Source organism: Pimephales promelas, chromosome 5 (assembly GCF_988280905.1).
Source record: "Pimephales promelas chromosome 5, fPimPro1.hap1.1, whole genome shotgun sequence".
Taxonomy (NCBI): Eukaryota; Metazoa; Chordata; class Actinopteri; order Cypriniformes; family Leuciscidae; genus Pimephales; species Pimephales promelas.
In genome coordinates this window covers 6,110,291-6,132,941 of record NC_142773.1, presented here as the reverse complement: position 1 = coordinate 6,132,941, position 22,651 = coordinate 6,110,291, and the positions used below count along the sequence as shown (strand labels likewise).

At 43.9% G+C, this 22,651-nt stretch overlaps 1 protein-coding gene across 1 annotated transcript in view; it reads right to left on the bottom strand.

Moving 5' to 3' along the window:
- The window catches only part of LOC148981326 (uncharacterized), a 32,885-nt gene extending 10,962 nt beyond the window's left edge, over nucleotides 1–21,923 (bottom strand). The window contains exons 1-4 of the mRNA XM_089130741.1: nucleotides 21,861–21,923; nucleotides 21,366–21,448; nucleotides 21,200–21,238; nucleotides 17,687–17,743 (exon numbers count right to left, since the gene is read on the bottom strand). Coding sequence (XP_088986867.1) covers nucleotides 17,687–17,743; nucleotides 21,200–21,238; nucleotides 21,366–21,393 — 124 coding nt within the window. The 5' untranslated portion in view covers nucleotides 21,394–21,448; nucleotides 21,861–21,923. The remainder of the gene's footprint in view (nucleotides 1–17,686; nucleotides 17,744–21,199; nucleotides 21,239–21,365; nucleotides 21,449–21,860) is intronic.
- Nucleotides 21,924–22,651: the final 728 nt, after the last annotated feature.

Below are 22,651 nucleotides of genomic sequence, written 5' to 3'. Positions count from 1 at the left end.
ATTTGCTGCCTTTTGCCGCTAAGAGCCGCTACAATCACAGACTTTGAAAGTGTCCTTTTATCTCTCTAATGCGTAATCTGCAGCAGTGCCGCGGCTCATTCAGAGCCATTGAAAGCTGGTAGCGGATTAATTCAAGTGAAACTAAATTAATTAATAGTTAAATCACTTAATAATCACAAAACGAAAATTAAATTGAATAAATAATGAAAACTTAAAACATTGCAGTAGGAACATATTAGGCTACATCAATGAGGCTTTACAAACGGATATGACGATAATGCAATCACATTCTAACGGTTACTTAGCTCTGTGTTTAATGCAACTACTGTACATCAACCTGGAGCTTCCACGACGACCCAAGATCGACCTCCTTATAGCATGCATTAACCGATGTTGGCCGACAGCTTTAATCTTTTACCGTTCTTGATGCTTAAATAGGTAACTGTTTATTTGTGAGTTTATTAACTGTTTATTTATTTAAAGTATCCATTAATTCTCTGTATGACATAATCTGCCACTGCTCATTGAGAGCTGAGGTCGCAGATAAATTCAAGTTAAACATTGTAGTTAAACAAATTCATAATCACAATACTGAAAAAAGTCAATTCAAATAAAATAAATGTGACGTAAAAATAGGCCTCCATTATTGCATCAAATTTAAGCAAAGTAGGCACACTTTGATATTAGGCTGTGTAGTTTTTCTATAATTTAGAAAGGCGATGTCAATAGGTTACTTGTCTTTTACTTTGTGTTATTTTAATTTGTTAGTAGATTTATTAACTGAAACATAAGTGTAATAAATTAAACCAAATGATCATAAAATTAAAACATTTTCAGGGCTTGCAGTTACTAAACGATGTTACTCGGCAGCATTTGTGTACTTTGTTATACTAAGAATTAAATGGGCTTACAGGTCATGATTGTCAATTAATTTCTTTAATAAATATTGAAAATATTTTTCATCAAAACGTGTGCAGTTGGTAGTCTACCGTGGCAAAAACTAGTCACATTTCAAAGTCGTTTGGGACATTGTCAAAGGGACATTGTGCAAAACAGCAGCAATTGCTCCATTTTAAAATGTAAGTTTACTATCTGATTATTAAAGGGGAAAAAAGAGCACAAGATCTTGTAAAAAAAAAAAAAAATGAGAAAAGAATGAGAGAAATGTAATCTTTTTCAACAAATAATTTTGACAAGAACGAGACAGTAAAGAGCCAGATGTTAAAAATAAACAAACAAACAAAAAAGAATATAACAAACTTTTAAGACAGATAAATAAATTAAAATAGTAGCTACAACATAGGCTAATTAAATTTAACCAAAGCCAAATGTAGGATAAATGTACAAAAACATTTTAAACCGAATAGAAAAAAAAATTAGACCAAAAAAAAAAGATGAACTACAATTTCAAATATTGTAGACGTCGGTGCGCAACAGTATTCCTCAGGGAGCATAGAAATTTGTTCACCCTGCTTGATCCGTTTGCCGTCACTGCTAGCCATGTGTGGAAATCTCTGGGCAACTACAGACACATGTTTTATTCAAATTTATAATATTTTTTTTCTCTGCCATTTTATTCACATTAAGAACGTCAAGTTTGACAGCATGGATCGTAGCAGCAACTCTGTCACTTCACTTAACAGAACACACGACATACAACTCGTTCATGAAAATGAACGAATCTTTTTCAGAGTCAGTTTGTTCATTTCGTTCGTTGAATGAACCAAATGACACGAAAAAAGATTTGTTCATTCTGATAAACGTGTTACAACAGGAGAGTCATGAACGCGCATCACAGAACAGAGCAAGGCAACCATTTGAGTGTATAAAACTTAAACTTTGTTTTTCTTTTTTTTTTTTAATGAGCGATTGTTTCGCTTGATAAGACCCTTATTCGCCATTCGAACTCGGGTCGAGCGCATCAAAAGCTGCTTTTTAAGCTCTTCACGCTACGATCTACGCCACTGTGGCTATTTCGTGACGGGTGTCTTTAGTACTAGCAATTAGTGCAAATATACGCTTCGTTATCAAATATGTAAAAAAACAAAAAACAATTTTTCTTCCCCTCACTTTGGCCCCAAGTGCGCATGGCAAACTTGCAATGAATACATTTTATCAGACCGGCCCTCGCGGCCACTTTAAGGTCCCTGGAACTAATGCACAACTGAAAAGCTGGTTTTGGCTTTATTGTTTGTCGTTTAAACATGCCTGTTGCATAGGCTATCTTTATTTTATATATTTATGGTCTATTGGTGAAGTAGCCTATATAGCATTGATTACTGTGAAGGGAAGGATGTGGGGATTAAAATAATTCTCTAAAACTCTATAGGCTATAGGGAATCAAAGGCTATATATATATATATATACTGCTTTTGAAATTACGTTTGGTATTATTAGATGTAAAGTCGTTTGGTTGGATAGTATTTGTTCCTTAGTGTAAAATGGAAATGCATGCAATTTTAATTTATAGCCTAAATATAAACAAAAAACTAAATGGTGTAACAGAGTTTTACAAATCTCTCTGCATTAATAGCCTAAATATAAAATGTAACTTTGATCGGGCTTCGAACCCATGTCATTTTTAATGTTCGAACCATAAGTTCTACCACCCGGCCATGTCTTCACTCACTAAGAAATTGAGCGCGAAAACGTTTTGTCATTAGCCTATGAGTGTAGGCCTACTTTACATGAAAAAAGAACTTTTACAGTTTTAAAAGATGATTATTTTACCTATCATGAGAAAAATAAATGCAAGCAAACGAGACACTGTGTTTGTCGAACTCTAATTAATGCCAGAATAAAATCCGATTTTAGAATACGCACTTGGTGTGGTGTGTAAAAATACTTAAAGCAGCGCTCAGTAAGACTGGAAACGTCTCGGGTTATGACTATAACCCTTGTTCCCTGAGAAGGGAACGAGACACTGCGTCGATAAAATCGACTCTTTGGGGACGCTCCCTAAGCGTGCGCCTCTGAAGTATGAATGAAACTAATCCAATCCTGATTGGTGTTGCGTCGTGACGTAACATGTGACGGCATACCCGGAAGTATAAAAGTGACGCTGTCACAACACACACTAGCCTCGCGATGAAGCAAGACGCTCAAGGGTCTGAAAAGGGGGCGTGGCAACACGACGCAGTGTCTCGTTCCCTTCTCAGGGAACAAGGGTTATAGTCATAACCCGAGACGTTCCCTATCGAGGGAACTCAACACTGCGTCGATAAAATCGACTCTTTGGGGAACGAGTACCCACTAGGCCACGCACCGAACAGACCCGCCCCAGAGTGAAACTGATTAGGCACTCAGCAAGGGCCGAGTACGTGTGCACCGGGCGTACTGGGAAGGCTGAGACTGTAAAACCTGATGAAAGTATGCGGGGTAGCCCAGCCGGCTGCCTCACAAATCTCCTGCAGAGGTACTCCCGACAGAAGGGCCCTAGAGGAAGCCATGCCTCTAGTCGAGTGAGCCCTTAAGGCCAAAGGTGAAGGAACCCCACGCACCTTGTAAGCCTCAGTAATAGCCTGGACAATCCAGTTACTTATAGTTTGTTTGGTCGCCGGGAGCCCCCTCTTAGGTGACCCAAAGCATACTAACAACTGGTCAGATCTTCTCCAAGAAGCAGACTTTTCCAAGTATACACTCAAAGCTCTGACGGGGCAGAGCAAGTGAAGCCTCTCTTCTCCCGCCGACACATGAGGTGGAGGATGGAATGCCTGAAGGACTACAGAGCGAGCCGTACTCGAAGGAACTTTAGGCACGTAGCCCGGACTCGGGTGCAAAAAGGCCTTTACTTCGCCAGGGGCAAACTCCAAGCAAGCTGGCGTTACCGCCAGGGCCTGGAGATCTCCCACCCTCTTAAGAGAGGTAATCGCTAAGAGAAAGACCATTTTCAACGTTAAGTCCTTAGGCGAAGCCGACTCTAAAGGTTCGAAGGGAGCGAGGGACAACCCTTCCAGAACTATTGCCAGATCCCAGGCAGGCACCCTGGACCTGATCGCCGGCCTCATCCTCCAAGCACCACGGAGAAACCTAATGACCAACTGGTGCCTCCCCAGAGGTCCACCATCTACTGGCGCGTGGAAAGCCGAAACGGCAGCCACGTACACCTTAAGAGTGGACGGGGAGAGACCCGCAGAGAAACGATCCTGAAGGAATTCCAGAACTGAAGCCACTGGGCAGTTTACTGGATCCAACCTTCGTTCTCCACACCAAGTGTGAAACACCTTCCACTTGAGGCCATATAATCTCCTGGTAGATGGGGCCCTAGAGCTAAGTATGGTTTCAACCACCTCAGCTGATAAGCCAGCATTTAGGTACTGAACCCCCTCAGAGGCCAGACCCACAGCTTCCACAACTCTGGGCGAGGGTGGAAGATTGTGCCCTCCGCCTGAGACAATAGATCCCTCCTCAGAGGAATCGGCCATGGCGGAGCTATGAGGAGTGATATTATATCCGAGAACCATACTCGTGTCGGCCATCTCGGGGCAACCAGAAGTAGACTGATGCCCTCTTGACGGACCCTCTCCAGGACCCCTGGGAGCAGAGCGATCGGGGGGAAAGCATACAGGCGAAGCCTCGGCCAAGCCTGTACCATGGCATCCAACCCCAGTGGGGCTGGATGTGAGAGGGAGAACCAAAGTGGACAGTGGGACGTCTCTCGAGACGCAAACAGATCCACTTCCATCGGTCCGAACCTCTCCCATATCGACTTCACCACATCCGGATGAAGTCTCCATTCCCCGGGCCTCAGCCCCTGCCTCGACAGGATGTCTGCTCCCCGATTCTGAACCCCTGGGATATACATTGCCCTTATTGACAATATCTTTCCCTGGGACCAAAGGATAATCTGATGCGCCAGTTTGCACAGAGGGCGCGATCTGAGTCCCCCCTGTCGGTTCAGATAGGCCACCACTGACGTATTGTCTGTCCGTATAAGGACGTGGCGACCCTCGATGTCTGGGAGGAAGCTCCTCAAAGCCTTGAATACCGCCATCATCTCCAGGCAATTTATATGCCAAGTGCGATGATGGTCCTGCCACAGACCCCTGGTAAAGCGGCCGTCCATGACCGCGCCCCAGCCCGTAAGGGAGGCGTCTGTCGAAACGGTTTCCCGGCGACATGACACCCCCAACACTGGCCCTTGGGATAGGAACCAAGGCTTCTTCCATATTTGCAGAGACTGAAGGCACTTGCGCGTTACTCTGATCATACGGAACGGATTTCCTTTGGGTGAGAACCCCTTGGTCTTCAACCACCACTGGAGGGGCCTCATGTGAAGGAGGCCCAGAGGAATAATGTTGGATGCCGCTGCCATGAGGCCCAGCATCCTTTGAAAGTGTTTCACAGTGACGGCCTGACCTAGCCTCACCCTGGACACCATTGCCAGAATTGACTCGATACGTGCGGGAGACATACGTGCCTGCATTGTAATCGAGTTCCACACGACTCCCAAAAAGGTCGTGCCCTGGGACGGTTCTAGCACACTCTTCTTCAAATTGAGTCTTAACCCCAATTTTTGAATATGGCCAAGAACGACATCTCGATGCCGAACTTCCATCTCCCGAGACTGGGCCAAAATAAGCCAGTCGTCGAGATAATTCGATACGCGAATCCCCTGAAGTCTCAGTGGAGCAAGGGCCACGTCCATACACTTGGTAAATGTGCGGGGAGAGAGTGCTAGGCCGAACGGAAGAACCCGATATTGGTATGCTTCGCCCCCGAAAGCGAACCTCAGGTACCTCCTGTGACAAGGAAGGATGGAGATGTGAAAATAGGCGTCTTTCAGATCTATCGTGACAAACCAGTCCTCGGATCTGATTTGACTCACGATTGTTGGAATGGTCAACATTCTGAATTTGAACCTTCTCAGAGACCGGTTCAACACCCTGAGATCCAAAATTGGCCTTAACCCCCCATCCTTCTTTGGAACTATAAAGTACCGGCTGTAAAACCCGGACTCCCTGTCTACCGGAAGAACACGTTCTATGGCTCCTTTCGACAGCAGAGTCTGTACTTCTTGTTCCAACACCTGAGCCTGCTCTGGGACCACCGCAGTGAGCACCACCCCAGAGAACTTGGGGGGGCGGTGCGCGAACTGCAGTCTGTACCCAACTCGTATTATCTGCAGGACCCATGGAGATATGTTGGGAAGATGATACCATCCCTCTACAAAATCTGCTAAGGGTACCAGCCTCTCGAGGCTGGCCTCTGGTGTCTTTTCGCTGGAAATTGATGCGGCCCGAAGCGCTGTTAACGGCGGACCTGCATCTTTTCCTAGAGGGCCCCGTTGTGAGAACAACCTCGGTTGTCTCACTGCGGAGGGGGCAGCCCTCTGAAGTCCTGCCTTGGCTAGGACCTCTTTTCCGAAGTCCTCTTAGCCTGAATGACGTCCCTCAGGTCGCCCCTCTGGCTGGAGGACTTCGGTTTTTGGGAGCGTTTCCTCTGTTGCCAAGACCCCGGAGGGGGGGCTCTAGAGGAAACGCTCTCCTTCTGCTCTGCCCTGTGGGAGGAGCTGGCTGATGGCTGGGGCTGATTGCTTTCCCCCCCCCTACTAGATTTGGCCTTCGCTTTCCGGGGTAGGTACTGCTGGAACGCCGCAGATTGTTTTCTCGACTCCTGAAACCTGTCGACAACCGAATTAACGGCGTCGCCGAACAGGCCAGAAGCCGAAAGCGGCGCATCCAGCAGGAAGGACCTATCCTTTTCTTTAATACCGGATAAGTTCAGCCACAGATGCCTCTCCGTGGCCACCATGGCCGCCATAGAGCGGCCAATAGCGCTGGCCGCTTCCCTAGTGGCCCGGAGAGACAAATCTGCGGCCTTCCTCAACTCCGCGACATCTTCAGGAGTAGGCCCCTCCCCCTCATCCAAATCTTTCAGGAGGTCGGCCTGGTATGCCTGCAAAATCGCCATTGAGTGCAGACACGAACCAGCCCGACCCGCCGCCATGTAAGCCCTGCCCACCAATGCAGATGTCTCTCTGCAGGGCTTACTAGGCAACACCGGGGTCTTTAGGGAAGACGCCGATTCGGGAGAGAGATAGCTCGCTAAAGCCTCCTCCACCTTCGGCATCTTCCCATATCCCATATCTCGAGCCCCCATAACATTGCTGTAATCTATTACATTGGGACTCGAAATACGGGACGAATGCGGTCTTTCCCACGTTCTCGAGATCTCTTTATGGAGATCAGGGAAAAACGGCAGACCCCGGCGGTGAGGCTGTGACCTGCGCTGCAGGTAACGCTCGTCCATTTTACTGGTGACTTGCGTTTCCTGCTCATGTTGTGGCCAGCTGATGTTTAGTCTGGCCACAGCGCGTGTCACAACCTCCACCAGCTCCTCATAACCCAGGCCGCGTGATGGCGTGCTGAGATCACGGTCGTCCGCATCGATGCTGAGCACATCCCCTTCCTCAGAAGTAGACAGCTCAAGCACCGGGACCTGATCGCGGGTAGGAGAAACCGCAGCGCGGGCTCCCACACCACTCTCAGAGGCTGCGGGACCAGCCGATGGCGAGCGAGAAAATGCCTCAGCATTCTCACTCTCCTCCGCCAGATCCCGCTGCGAACCCCAGGATCTCAGTCGCCGCATCGCCTCGACATATGCGGGACCGGAACCCTGGGGAACGCGAGCCTGACCGTGCTCGTCAAAGCACGCCAGCCGGGAGCGCAGCACTCTAATAGGCAAAGCCTCACACATTTCACAAGCAGCCCCCTCGAGAGCTGCCCGTGCGTGCTGCACTCCCAAACAATACACACATAGAGCGTGTGCGTCCCCACCCGTGATGAAACGAGGGCAGGGATGCACACACCTCTTGAATTGTTCACTGGCCATACTTTCTTTCAATAATAAGACAAACAACACCAAATAAGACAGACAGTTTCAACATAAAGCGCTTGCTGAAGAGCGAAAGCTAGTGTGTGTTGTGACAGCGTCACTTTTATACTTCCGGGTATGCCGTCACATGTTACGTCACGACGCAACACCAATCAGGATTGGATTAGTTTCATTCATACTTCAGAGGCGCACGCTTAGGGAGCGTCCCCAAAGAGTCGATTTTATCGACGCAGTGTTGAGTTCCCTCGATAGGGAACTTCTTTGCTGTTTTCTCGCAGGTTTCTCTTTCGAGCTCCCCCTACAGTTTCGGAGTATATATATATGAGAAAACTGTCGTAAACTCGTTGTCAACTCCCCCTCCCATCTCGTTCAGGCAGGCCATGTGCATTTGTTTTCAGAGAAGCCGGCGAACAAACGGATTTTGTCCCCACCATTTTTGAAACATCTCGCGGCACAGATGTACCAATGCAAATAAAACATCTCCAGTTAACAGCATTCGTTTCATTTGTTTGTTAAATAACAGGCGATCTAGCACTGAAATGTGTTGGCTTCTCTCAGAAACGCGCTTCAATCCGTTGCGGAGATTCTTTCCGGTGAAATCACAAATCAAAATGCACACAAATGTGTCCCTTTTTCTCATAGTTTCTAATTCCTCTCTCGTATATTTTTCCCCCTCATCAAAACATATAAAACCACTGATAAACATTATATCAATTCAACCACTGATAAACATTATTGGTTTTGATGAGGGGGAAATAAAAACTATTCGAGTGCGGAATTCTACCTCTGGACGGACCACCACTGTACATATCAAGGGCGAATATTTTCTATATACCCACTATACTCGGACATTGTGCTCATTTTTATTTATGTGCATCAGGAAGCTACAGGACATCGTCTTTCAAAACATTACCTACTCGAAAGAGAAAAAAAGAATGAATGCTTTACCCAGCTGTCTCGAACCAGAAGAACACAGACAGGTAAGTATCAATGGGGTTTATTGGAATGAACAGTCTATGAACACAGCAGGGTGAGTAGTAAGGATGCAGATTATGTCAATGAGCGAATGTAGACAGAAAGGCAGTCTCTTATCTCTAGGCAGGGTGGGATGACCGGGAGTGGAGGCTGGATGGATCGGAGGGGCTGACTGGAGTCGAGGGGATCCGGGCGGCACCGGGAACGGGAACTGGTTGAAGACGGACCGGAGAGTGTGGCTTCCAAAGCGGGTAAGTAGCGGTAATGCTATACAGCGGGTACGGAGTCTGTAGTCGAGTATAGACGAGACCAGACAATGAGGGACTGAGTGAGTGAGTCTTTTATGTTGCTGGTGATTGGGAATGGGAAGTGAAGACAGGTGGTGACGGCAGGTGAAGGTGATTAGTAGTCCGGGGAACCAGAACGAGTGGGCGGAGTGATGGTGTCTGGTGCTGACGCCGATGGCTCCGTGACAGTACCCCCCCCCCCACGGCCAGCTCCAGCTGGCGGAAAGGACCGACGACGGGGACGACCACGGCCTCTGGGTGCTGGACGCTCCGGGTGAGTATTATGGAAATCCTGGAGTAGAGTGGGATCCAGTATATCCTCCCGGGGCACCCAAGATCTTTCCTCCGGACCGAACCCCTCCCAGTCGACGAGGTACTCCAGGCGGCCGCCCCGTCGTCGGGAGTCCAGGATGTTATGGACTCGGTATATGTTGTTGTCTTCAGGATCTACCGGAGGGGGGGGCACGTCCGCCGCACCAGACCCTGGGGAGGAAGGAGTGAGAGGATTAGTATGGGGTTTGAGAAGGGATACATGGAAGGTGGGTGCAATGCGGTAGTGAGCCGGTAGGGATAACCGATAGGTGACGGGGTTAATCTGCCTCTGTATGGCGAACGGACCTATGTATCTGGGACTCAGCTTACGGCAAGGCTGTCGGAGACGGATGTCCCGGGTCGAGAGCCAGACCAATTGCCCAGGTTGGTATAGTGGAGTGGTGGCTCTTCGAGCATCGGCCTGGTTCTTGTGTCTCCGGACGGCCCGCTGAAGATGAATATGAGCTGAGTCCCAGACCCTCTCGCTCGTCTGGAACCAGTGGTGGACTGCTGGAACGTCGGAGGGTTCGCCAGACCAGGGGAATAGGGGTGGTTGGTAACCGAGTATGCACTGGAAGGGGGTAAGTCCGGTGGTAGTCTGACGGAGGGAGTTCTGTGCATACTCGGCCCATGGAAGATACCGGCTCCAGCAGTCTTGTTGATCGTGGCAGTATGACCGCAGGTATCTCCCGATTTCCTGGATCTTCCGCTCAGTCTGGCCGTTGGACTGGGGGTGGTACCCCGAAGTCAAGCTGATGGTAACGCCCAAGAGGTTGAAGAAGGCCTTCCAGACTCGGGAGATGAACTGGGGTCCGCGGTCTGAGACGATGTCTTCAGGGATGCCGAAGTGCCTGAAGATTTGCTGGAACAGTGCTTCAGCGGTTTCGAAAGCGGTGGGCAGTCCAGGTAGGGGGATCAGTTTGCAGGCTTTGGAAAAGCGATCGACCACTACGAGGATGCAGGTGTGACGGTCTGATTCAGGCAGGTCGGTGACAAAGTCCACCCCGAGATGGGACCATGGCCGGGTGGGTATAGGAAGTGGGACCAGTTTGCCCTCTGGGAGGTGACGGGGTACCTTGGCCATGGCACAGACTGAGCAGCCGTTGACGTATCGGGAAACATCCTGGGTCATACCGGGCCACCAGTAACGCTGTTGAACGAGCGAGAGAGTCTGATGGCTGCCTGGGTGTCCAGAGCCCGGGGATGTGTGGACTGAGTCCAGGAGGGACAAGCGTAGGCGAGAGGGCACGTAAACCCGTCCCTCCGGACCTCCCGGCGGAGCAGGTTCGCGCTGGGTGGCCTCGGCGATGTGGTCGTCCAGACTCCAATGAATGGGGCTCACGACTATGGCTGGAGGGAGGATGGTCTCGGGGCGTGCAGGCGTAGAATCCGGCTGAAACATACGGGAGAGTGCATCAGCCTTAGTATTCTTGTGACCGGGACGGTAGGTGACGGAGAAGTTAAATCGAGTGAAGAATAAGGACCAGCGGGCTTGACGAGGACTGAGTCTGCGTGCCTCACGGAGATATTCCAGGTTGCGGTGATCAGTAATGACGGTGAACGGATGCTGAGCTCCCTCCAGCCAGTGCCTCCATTCTTCCAAGGCGAGCTTGATCGCTAATAGCTCCCGGTTGCCGATGTCGTAGTTCTGCTCCGCCGGGGACAGTTTCTTGGAGTAGAAGGCGCATGGATGGAGTCGTGGTGGATTCCCCTGCCGCTGGGAGAGAACCGCTCCTACCCCGGTGAGGGATGCATCCACTTCCACGAGGAAGGGCAACGCCGGATCAGGAAGTGATAGGGTAGGAGCGGAACTGAAGGCTCTCTTCAAGTCCGTGAAGGCTTGTGTGGCGAGGGAGGTCCAGGACAGAGACTTGGCCCCGTTCTTGAGGAGAGAGGTGAGCGGTGAGCTAATGTGGCTGAAGTTCTGAATGAAGCGGCGGTAGAAGTTGGCGAATCCGAGGAAGCGTTGGAGTTCTTTCACAGTGGAGGGTAGTGGCCAGTTGGTAACTGCGGACACCTTCCTCTGGTCCATGGAGATACCTTGCGGGGTGATGTAGTAGCCCAGGAACTGAATGGTGTGTTGATGGAACTCGCACTTTTCGAGTTTCAGGAAAAGCTGGTGGGTACGAAGACGGTGAAGGACGGTTTGGACATGATGGATGTGGGTCGACAGGTCGGGTGAATAGATGAGTATGTCGTCAATGTAGATTATGACAAACCGGTTGAGAAGATCCCGGAACACTTCATTCATGAACCCCTGGAAGACGGCTGGTGAGTTGGCTAGGCCGAAGGGCATCACGCAGTACTCATAGTGCCCTGCAGGGGTGATGAACGCCGTCTTCCATTCGTCCCCATCACGAATCCGTATTAGGTTGTAGGCGCTGCGGAGGTCGAGTTTGGTAAAAACCTTGGCGCCACGAAGTTGTTCCAGAGCGGCCGGGACCAGAGGAAGGGGATATCGGAACTTGACGGTGGATTGGTTGAGAGTGCGATAATCGATGCAGGGGCGCAAGCCTCCGTCCTTTTTTCCCACAAAGAAGAAGCTGGACGCGGCAGGGGAGGTGGACGGTCGGATATATCCTTGATCTAAAGCCTCTTGGATGTACTCCTCCATGGCCTTCTGCTCGGGGATGGACAGAGGGTAGATCTTACCTCGCGGTAACACCGCCCCAGGCAGCAGGTCGATCGCACAGTCCCATGGCCGATGAGGTGGTAAGACGGTCGCTAGCTGTTTGTCGAATACATCCTGGAACGCCTGGTAAGGTGGGGGGAGTCGCGGTTGGACTTCGACGGGGGGGCTTTCGATAGAGGTGGTAGACACAGGTACGGTCATAACTGGTGTGGGGGACGGAGAAGAAGGCTTCGGAAGGATGGGGAAACAGTTCTGGAAACATTCCTGGCCCCACCGCAGTATCTCCCCCGTGGACCATTGGACGATGGGTGAGTGAGCTTCCAGCCAGGGGCGTCCCAGGATGATCTCGGCCGTGGAGCCCTCCAGCACCAAAAACGAGATGACTTCCCGATGTAACCAGCCAATCTCCATCCTCAAGTCTGGGCTACGATGTCCGATTCGCCCGCGACCAAGGGGTTTTCCTAGGATGGACTGGACTTGGAGGGGGTGCGGAATGGCTCTTTGATGGATATTGAGTCGACGGAGTGTGGACAGGGCGATGAAGTTACCAGCAGACCCAGAATCAATCAGCGCTTGAACTGGAAGAGAACGGTCACGATAAGTGATAGTGGCAGAAGTATATTTAACTGTAGCAATGGGTAGGGGTAACTGCATAGTACTCACGGTGGGTCGTGGTGGACGAACCGGACATGTGGCCAACAGGTGTCCCGCAGTGCCGCAGTACAGGCAGAGGCCATTGGTGATCCGACGATTTCTCTCAGAGAGCGGGAGACGGGCGGAACCAATCTCCATAGGTTCGGGTGCTGGAGGGCTGTGAGATGTTGTAGGGCGAGGAGGTGGGTATGCAGGGCTATCTAGCTGGCATGCAGTGCGGCGTTGGTCAATACGGATGGAACGCTGTATGATGCTTTCGATGCCAACGTTGTCATCGTAAATGGCCAATTGCATACGTATCTCGGGGTTGAGGCCGTGCCGATAGGCGGTGATGAGTGCGGATTCGTTCCATCCCAAGGTGGCTGCGAGTGTTCTGAATTGGAGTGCATATGAGGAAACTGATGATCTCCCTTGCCTTAGACGGTATAATTGATCTTGCACGGAGATGGCGTGCGCAGACTGGGAGAAGACCTCGATGAAATGATTGGTAAAGGCAGCAAAAGTTTGAGTGACGGGGCCACGATCCTTCCATAGGGCGTGAGCCCAGCTCAGGGCTCGATCACGGAGCAGAGAGATGAAAAAAGCCACCTTGGAGCGCTCAGTGGGGAACGAGGCAGGATTCATCTCCATATACAGCTCGCACTGCAATAGGAAGCCGCTGCATCCCCCCTCCTCGCCTGCGAAGGGCGCTGGTTGGGCCATGGGACATACAGAGGCAGATGCGGAAGAAGTGGACGCGGTGGCTGTAGCGAGCGTCGATGAACTGGTCCGGGGTACGGCGGGTGGTGGTGGCGGATTCGCCGCGGAAGTAGTGCTGGGTGGTGGTTGAAGCATATTGTAGGTCTGGTCTTCTGTCTCGAACCAGAAGAACACAGACAGGTAAGTATCAATGGGGTTTATTGGAATGAACAGTCTATGAACACAGCAGGGTGAGTAGTAAGGATGCAGATTATGTCAATGAGCGAATGTAGACAGAAAGGCAGTCTCTTATCTCTAGGCAGGGTGGGATGACCGGGAGTGGAGGCTGGATGGATCGGAGGGGCTGACTGGAGTCGAGGGGATCCGGGCGGCACCGGGAACGGGAACTGGTTGAAGACGGACCGGAGAGTGTGGCTTCCAAAGCGGGTAAGTAGCGGTAATGCTATACAGCGGGTACGGAGTCTGTAGTCGAGTATAGACGAGACCAGACAATGAGGGACTGAGTGAGTGAGTCTTTTATGTTGCTGGTGATTGGGAATGGGAAGTGAAGACAGGTGGTGACGGCAGGTGAAGGTGATTAGTAGTCCGGGGAACCAGAACGAGTGGGCGGAGTGATGGTGTCTGGTGCTGACGCCGATGGCTCCGTGACACCAGCACTTTTGAAAATGCCCTTCCGAATGCGTCTCTGTCCCCAGCACATTTCAAACAAAACTGACGCCCGAGCCATGTCCACTGAGGTATGATTCTCAGAACAATATTATTCAAATGTTGAGATAGTGTATATTTTTATTGTGTTACCAAACCTAATCAGTAACATTATGGTTAAAAATCAATAATACTATAAGAAATATTTCCGCTATTTATTTATTTTTAGTTTAGCCTACAGCTATAGCTACTTTGATTATGCATTATCAAAATACATGTTACGTTACATTCTTATATCATTTTTCTGGTGATCCGAGTTGTCTATCGTAACGATTGACCAAAGAAAGTCAAACACGTTTAATTTGTTTATTACAAGATTGTTTATTTTATTATTGAAGCTTGAGACCGGTGGTACTGGTGGTCTGGGGTGCCTCGGAGTTGATAACACTTGCCAACGCTTGTAGCTAAAAAGGAAAAAGAAAATGTATCAATTTTTTTTATCAACATATCATTTATACACAAGGTCAAACTAGCACAGATGGAGTTGCATGTGTGAAGTTGCAATGCAATTTCTCGTTTACTTATAGTTCTGTTTGTGTAAATGTGGGTAAATAAATATAAAAAAGTTGCATTATTAGCTAGCTGCTCTCGTGTCGGTTTATGCATTATATATCAAGTCAGCAGCACAGTATAACGTTACTAATTCTGAGGCTGACGACAAGCTAAACTAATGCATATATTGTAGAATTTCATATCGATTTATAGGCGATCTGAGAAACACAAATAAACCCTGCTAGAGGAACGGACAAAACACTTACTTACAGAAAACAAGTTTGTTTGCTAATGAAAATGCTAACATCTAACGTACTAGTAAGCCGGTAACAGACAGCGAGCATAATAATAAAAAAAAAAACAGACAATAGCAAACATCCCGACTCCCGAGGTCACAATTACAAGAAATACAAACATTAAACACAGTTTATTATAAAGATACTTACAAGTGCAACAGCAAGAAGGCCAGGTCAGCATCGGTTTTGCAGGCTTCACTTTCTTTCAGTTCTCTCTATTCTGAAAAAGCCGGTCCGTTTTCTCTTTCTTTGTTCCTCTGATAAACACTTCCGAGCTTTCTTCTTCTTCTTTTACATCAGCCATCACGAAAACGTGAAGAATTCAATATCTAGCGTTACCTTTTTCTTATAGCTAGCCGGCTCCTGGATGGATGGGGACGTGTACGCATGCGTGTGCGCGTATAGTGCCGTAAAGCAATTCGTTACCTCGCGAGACCTGAAATCTCACGATACTTCCTAACACTGAGGCCGGCGAGCCGCCGGCCTAAAGTTGCAAGGGTGGTTTTGCGGCTCACAGGCACCAGGGGGGTGCGAGATGATCACCATTCAACACGAAATCAGTAATATTAACATTACAATGACTCCAAAGCTGTTCAGTTAAAGTAAAAAAAGTTACTTAGTTCTGCTTTAATTGTAAAATTCAATATTTTGTTCAAAACTCTTTGTGACATTTTTCAAAAGCCGTGAATAAATGTATTAAGGCCACTGGAAACAGGATCGTAACTGAAACACGCTGCATGTTATCTCTCAATACAGGAGCAGAACCGCTGATTCAGATTTTATTGTTTGTTGTTTAAACGTGCAAATTCTACAGACCACAACACAACATGATTGCATCATATAACTCTCCTTACCATCCTGAGAGTGTAAATGGATGTCACTTACTACCTGACAAGTATTATTAAAGAGAAGTTTGATGAAGATATACTTCTGACGTGCCTGATTTTCTTACGGGAATCACTGTCCATAATTGTCCGCCTACAGAACTGTAAATTCACAAACATTGCTAGAGGTGCTACTCTGCAATAATATATATATATATATATATATATATATATATATATATATATATATATAGCTAATTATAGCATTAGATTGTTTTTTAAAAAAAATCTTTATGCATAAAATTCCATTAAATTTAATTTTCTTTTTTTTTTTTAACAGAACTGCTTTTGAAGATGTAAACTCAAGTTAATCTGTTGGATGAGATTTGTTCCTTAGTGTAAAATGGAAATGCATGGTAATTTTATAAATACCATGTTTGTTCGGGATTTGAAACAGTGTCATCAAAATAATTGAAACCAAAGTTCTACCACTTGCCACAACTTTTCTCACAGAGAAATGCCCAGAAGTTTGGTTGTTCAGCAGTCAGTGTGCGCTCGTGAGAGAAGCGCTCTTCAATATTCTCATTCCTCAATAGTTTAGCATCATTGATTGCACCCAATTTAATTTCACTGACTGCGAGATAGGCCTATTTTAACTTTTGATTCATAAAATGTTCTGCCATAAAAGTTCGCTATATTCTATTTAAAATTTAGGCTACTTTTACATAATTATGTTTTGCTTTCCCTAAATGTCCCTTTGCTCCACCTGGTGGTCATTTCGCGAACGACTTTGAAATACAACTAGTTAATTTTTGCCACGGCAGTTGTCGCAGCGGTAAGTGTCATTCTGGTTGTCCACCAACTGTATATGACTTATAAACATGAACGGTTTGAACTAAAAAATATCAAAATTGAAACTTCTGTGGAAACAAAGACTCCTACATCTTGGGTGCCCTCAAGGTAAGCTAAAACATACCAAACATTAATTTCAAAGTGAACTATCCCTTTTATAACTTAATTCTCTAAATCTCTAACACTGTTTCAGTATTTCACATTTAACACCCTGCTGGTGGTTCCCATATGAACACCGAGGAGGGGGAGGTGATACACCGCTTTACAGTAATTTGAAGGTGATTGCAGTACCAGTTTTGGCCACGATCTTTAACACTGGGGAATTTACTTTGTGTTTTCCATATTCACATTTAAATAACAATGTTTAAAATCAGCAGCCAATACTGACATTACAGTAGCTGCCCCACAAATGTTGTTATGTTAAGCTAAATGTGTTTATGTTCAAACAATGTTAAAACGATTATTTTTCAGGCTGGTTGTGCTAATGTACATTCCTAAGTATGTCTCAAAACCAGCATCTAACCGCAGCTGCAGTGATGACTTTACCAATTGGCGTTATTTAAAAGGCAGTACTTCTTATTCCACCTTTTTCCACTTTGCACATACTCCCATTCATATTAATATGAGTGTGACATCTTGGTATAATACTTTGTGGTTGTCAGAGCAATCGTGTTGTCAGGGGAGACTTAGTAGTTTGGGGGCCCTAAGCAAATTCCTGATATGGGACCCCAACACTACAACTATGTGCTCTTTTACTTTTGTTATTCTTATTTGCCATCTCATAATTTGGAGTTTATTTAAAATATAATGTTCATTATAATTTTTTAATGGATTATATATCCAAGAAACAGCATAAAGGGCTCTCAGTTTATAATCACTAAAAATCTCACTTCAGTTCATGCTATTCTGAATTTAAAGAATTTGGATAAAAACGTCTGCTAAATGACTAAATGTAATGTAATGTATATCGAATGTCCATTTCCAAAAGAACAAACATAAAATAGCATTTGAAAAGTATATTTCTGAAAATGAAAACATTACAAAACAAACAACAAATCAAAAGTGATAGACATGCCCATTGTACACTGCCAAAATACCAACAAATGACACAATAAACATTACCAATTGTGGTCGTCTCTTGTGCGACAGATGTAACGGCCAAGTTAAGTGTTAAGACACCTTGAGAAAAAAAATATAAATAAATCAACAACATAAAAACAGCTTAATGTTTGAAACATGAATTAGTTGACATAACAAACACATAAAAATTGCCTTTGCAAGGCTTTCACAATGTTGACTCAGAAATGAATATTCTTTCATCATTTACTCATCCTCATGTCATCTCAAATCCAAGAACACAAAAAGAGATTTTTTTTAAGATAACCCATCTTTTCCACATAATAAAAATGGGGATGAAGCTTAATGCCCTGACTCTTCTGGAGCAACAGACAAAAATTGTATTACTCATAAATTACTTTCCTCCAATGATCTGAAATGAACTAGAAAAGTTGTGTGATTGACTATAAAAAAGCTACTTCAACTGCATTTAACAAACAAACAGCTGGTTCATGTGAGATCAGTGAAATATGGTTTGCAGTCCACACAACTTCTGTCTAGTTCAGAGCACCAGAAGAGGAAGATTAATGAGCAGGAAACAACTTACGTTTTCAGTGTTTCTCACACAATGCACAATTGACATATAATCTGCAAGTCATACACAGTAAATTCCCCCATGTTCAGAGGTGGAAAGTCCAGGGGTCAGACATTAAAAGTACTGCCACATTTTCCACCCACAGCAAAAACTCCAGTGTTAAATTAACTTTACTGAGAGTTTATTTGGATCCAGACTCAAAAGTGTTAAAGGTAATGAGATGATTAAGTGAATAATTGAGTGATGATTGAGAATTATTGAAGACACCTGATGATAACAAGCAGAATCACTAGAGGAGAATGTCACATTTTTTAAGTCACCATTATGGTGATCAGTGTCTGCTTTAGTTGGACTCTTAGCCCATAAAGCATTAACTATAGGTGTTGTTTGGCTGTTGTACATGAGTTATAGACCATTTCACAAGATGTAAACAACACTGGTCCAGAAGCACTTCCTGTTTCAGTTTTTTAACACTGCATAAAAGCTGGGATAAAATACAACCAACAGAACATTTAAAACTGAATCAAAAAGTTAAACAAACATCTTTAAGATGTTTTCTTTACATGTGAAATAAAGAAAACAGTTACAAACTGAAACAGGAAGTGCTTCTGGACCAGTGTTGTTTACATCTTGTGAAATGGTCTATAACAGCCAGATGAACAACAAGGAAAGCTGATGTGCTGGGTTTGGTTATGTTTTGACATAATCATCATTTGTCACAAAACTCATTTTGAGAGTTAAACCTTTTGATTACATAGTATAACACATTCATAAGTGTAAATATAATCCAAACGATTTCTTAAAAGCTGTTATATTCTAAATACTGTATGGGCACACACAGACATCAAGAATCAGCCTGTGAATCTCAACAATGGTGACAATTATATAGCATGTTGCAGTGCATTCTAGGTGCCACCAATCAAAATTCATTCATGGCTCCTATCATGCATTGCTGCATGAATAAATTATGATCAGAATTGTCTTATTAATTTCCTTTCCCTAATTGAATATTCTGTTTGTCACAATTGTTGTGATTCATACACTGTATCTTGATGTCTGAGTGTGCCTAAAAGAAAGATTTTTATTTATCAGAACAATGTTTAAGATATCATTTGGTTTATTTTGAAAAATCTGGATCTAATGTTATAGAATCACTGTGATGCTGTTATGATCATTATACATTTAAATCAGAGAGTATAGGCTTTAAACAAGTTTGGTGATTCAGGTCAAATGACATTTAAACATTTAAAGATAACCTACCCAACTAAAGCAAACACTGATCACCATAACGGTGACTAAAATATAGATTTTCTCCTTCAGTGATTCTGCTAGTTAACATCTGGTGTCTTCAATAATATCTCAATCATCACTCAATTATTCACTTAATTATCTCATTAACTTTAACACTCTTGAGTCTGGATCCAAATAACTCCCAGTAAAGTTCATTTAACGCTGGAGTTTTTGCTGTGGGTGGAATAAAAATATGGCAGGACTTTTACTTTCTGACCCCTGGACTTTCCACCTCTGCCGATGTTAAATTTTAAACCGGTCTGTGTTTATTTGGGAACCACCTGCTGGGTGTTAAAAGAAACACTGAAGCAGTGTTAGAGTTAATGAGATAATTAACAGATACATTGAGTGATGATTGAGCATTGAAGACAACAAATGATAACAAGCAGAATCACTGAAAAAAAGAGAAACACAAGAACTACAATTAACTTCCGGAGAATACTGAAGATAAAAGACAACTTTAAATATCTGAAGATCTCAGCAGAGGAGGATTAAACAACTCCACAAACAGCATTACCAGCTAAACTTATTACCAATTACAATGAATATACGTGTAGATGTTGATGTTTTATTGGAAATAATAGTGATTATGGTGATCAGTGTGTATTTTAATTGGGCAGTTTGACTCTTGATGTTTTTATGCAAGCCAGTGTTTAACAAAACATATATATATACCTTGTTTAAATTCTTTATGCAAAACCCAGATACACTAAAGCATGCACTGAAGAAAAGAGAAACAAAAGAACTACAACTCTGTACTCTTAAACAAAAGAACTACAACACATATCAGACATTCTGATTTGTGATTTTATATATACATTGTGGTGAAAAATATATTTGACACACACAACAAGAATTAGCATATGAGTTTTAACAATGGTGACATGCTTCATGCTTCAATGCATGCTGGGACCCACCATACAGTAAAACTAAAGGCTCCCAGCCTGAATTACAGCATGCCACCATTGTTGAGATTCGTAAGATGATTATTGATGTTAGTGTGTGTGTTTCTATATTTTATTTTCTCTTTATTTAGAAATTAAAATTCAGAATCTCTGGCAATAAAAACGTTGATGATAAAAATCGGTTAATAATAAGAAACCTTTTTTTGAGCAGTGATGACATTGGTCAAAGTTTTTTTCTTTATGATGACATATATATATATATATATATATAAACTAACATCTTTGTTTAAAGTTTCCTTTGCAAAAAAATATTTGTTTAATTGAAAACTGTCACAAAGAGAAAAAAACTAACATAAATCACTATAAAGAGTCAAACCTCCCAACTAAGCGACACACCAAACTTTTTCAATAAAACATCAACATCTAAATCTCTTTTAATTCTCAAAAACATCTTCTGTAGATGAATGACAGAAATAAGGTCAAACTCATTTGTAAAAAGAGAGATTTCATGTCTTTTCAGTTAATTTCATCAAATGCTGTGTCTGGAACAGAGTTGTAGTACTTTTGTTTTTTTTCTTCTTTTCTTCAGTGCATGCGTTAGTGTATCTGGGTTTTGCATAAATAATTTAAACAAGGTAAAATGTTTTAAAGAGAGCTAAGAGCATGAACAGATTTTGGAAAATATTTTAATAAAACATGGGCTCGTTTGTGTTATATTCATTACAACAGAAAAAAGCAACAAGCAAAAAAACAAACAAACAAACAAAAAAAAAAACACTGCTTACTTACAGAACATTACAGAGATGGTAGCTGCTGTTCTTGTAAAACCTGTCACAAAATACAGTTTCCTGGAGTGTTATTTTGAGCTTGGGATAACTCCATTTATCATCTGACAGCAGTTCATGTTATACAAGTTTTGGGGGCAATAGGAACTAAAGACAAGAAAAATACTTACTTCTAGTTTTATGAAAGATGGAAACCATTTGACAATCCGGTGTATTTCTGTTTATCCACAAACCAGTTCAGAGGAAGAGATTCCTTTGCAGTTAGAGAATAAACTAATTAGCCATTGCATTGACGTGACTTTTTTTAAAAAAAAAAAAAGCTTTTTTTTATTTTTTTTATTTCAAACACACATGAAAAACATTTCACATTTACAAGAGTTAAAGGAGTAGTTCACTTAAAAAAATGATACCAGATGATGAATAAGGGTCTTATCTAGCGAAATGATCAGTCATTTCAAAAATAAATAAGAAAATAAAAAATAAAAAAACTTTAAGTTTTGTAAGCACAAATGCTCGCCTTCTCCTGTTCTGTGATGTGCGTTCATGACTCTCCAGTTCGAACTCGTTCGTCAAAAGTAACGAATATTTTTTCGAGTCATTTCATTCGTTGAATGAACCAACAATTCTATATAGAAAAAAATACATATGGATTAAAATGATCTTACCTGATATAAGCTGATACACCGTGATCCTCACCCAACACAACTGAAGGAAATATGTGTGTGTGTGTGTGTGTTGTGGTGTTCATAGAGGTTATCTGTTTATCAATGAGGAAATATGAGCACAACTACACTTTGTCCTTCTCAAATTCAAATTACATTTTTTCACAAAAACAGTCACACATCCATTTCCTTGTCAGTAAGCTGGGGATCAATAGTCTGTTTGAGGAACAGAAAAAGGGAAAAGATGAAAAAATGAAAGGAAAGGGAAAAGATAAATCCACCTTTGACCCATTTGTTTGATTTTTGGTAGATTGGTATTTATATTTTATAGAAAATTGCCATTTTATTTGTTTCATAGGTAAATCACTGACGTGAACGACATTGGTTCGAATCCCACCTTATAAGGTTGAAATCACCCAATATCTTTTCTAATCTTTTCTTAATGAATGAACATATATTTGTAAATTTCATGTGCTTTTATGCCTTAACACTTATTTTATAAAAATGTATTTCTCATTCTATGGATACATGTTTATATTTATTTATTACCCATATGAAAATGGAGTTCCATGAAATGTATATTAGATATATAGGCCTATAATAATAATAATAATATTAATAATAATAATAGTTAAGCTGCGTTTTTGCAAAATCTGTGTTTTGAATGATTAATGATGATTTATTAAATAATGACGATTGATAAGCAGAATGATTAATGATAAAAATTTATTACTATATTCATATTTGTATGTATGTATTTTACATATTTGTTTGAGAAAAAATACCCAATTCAT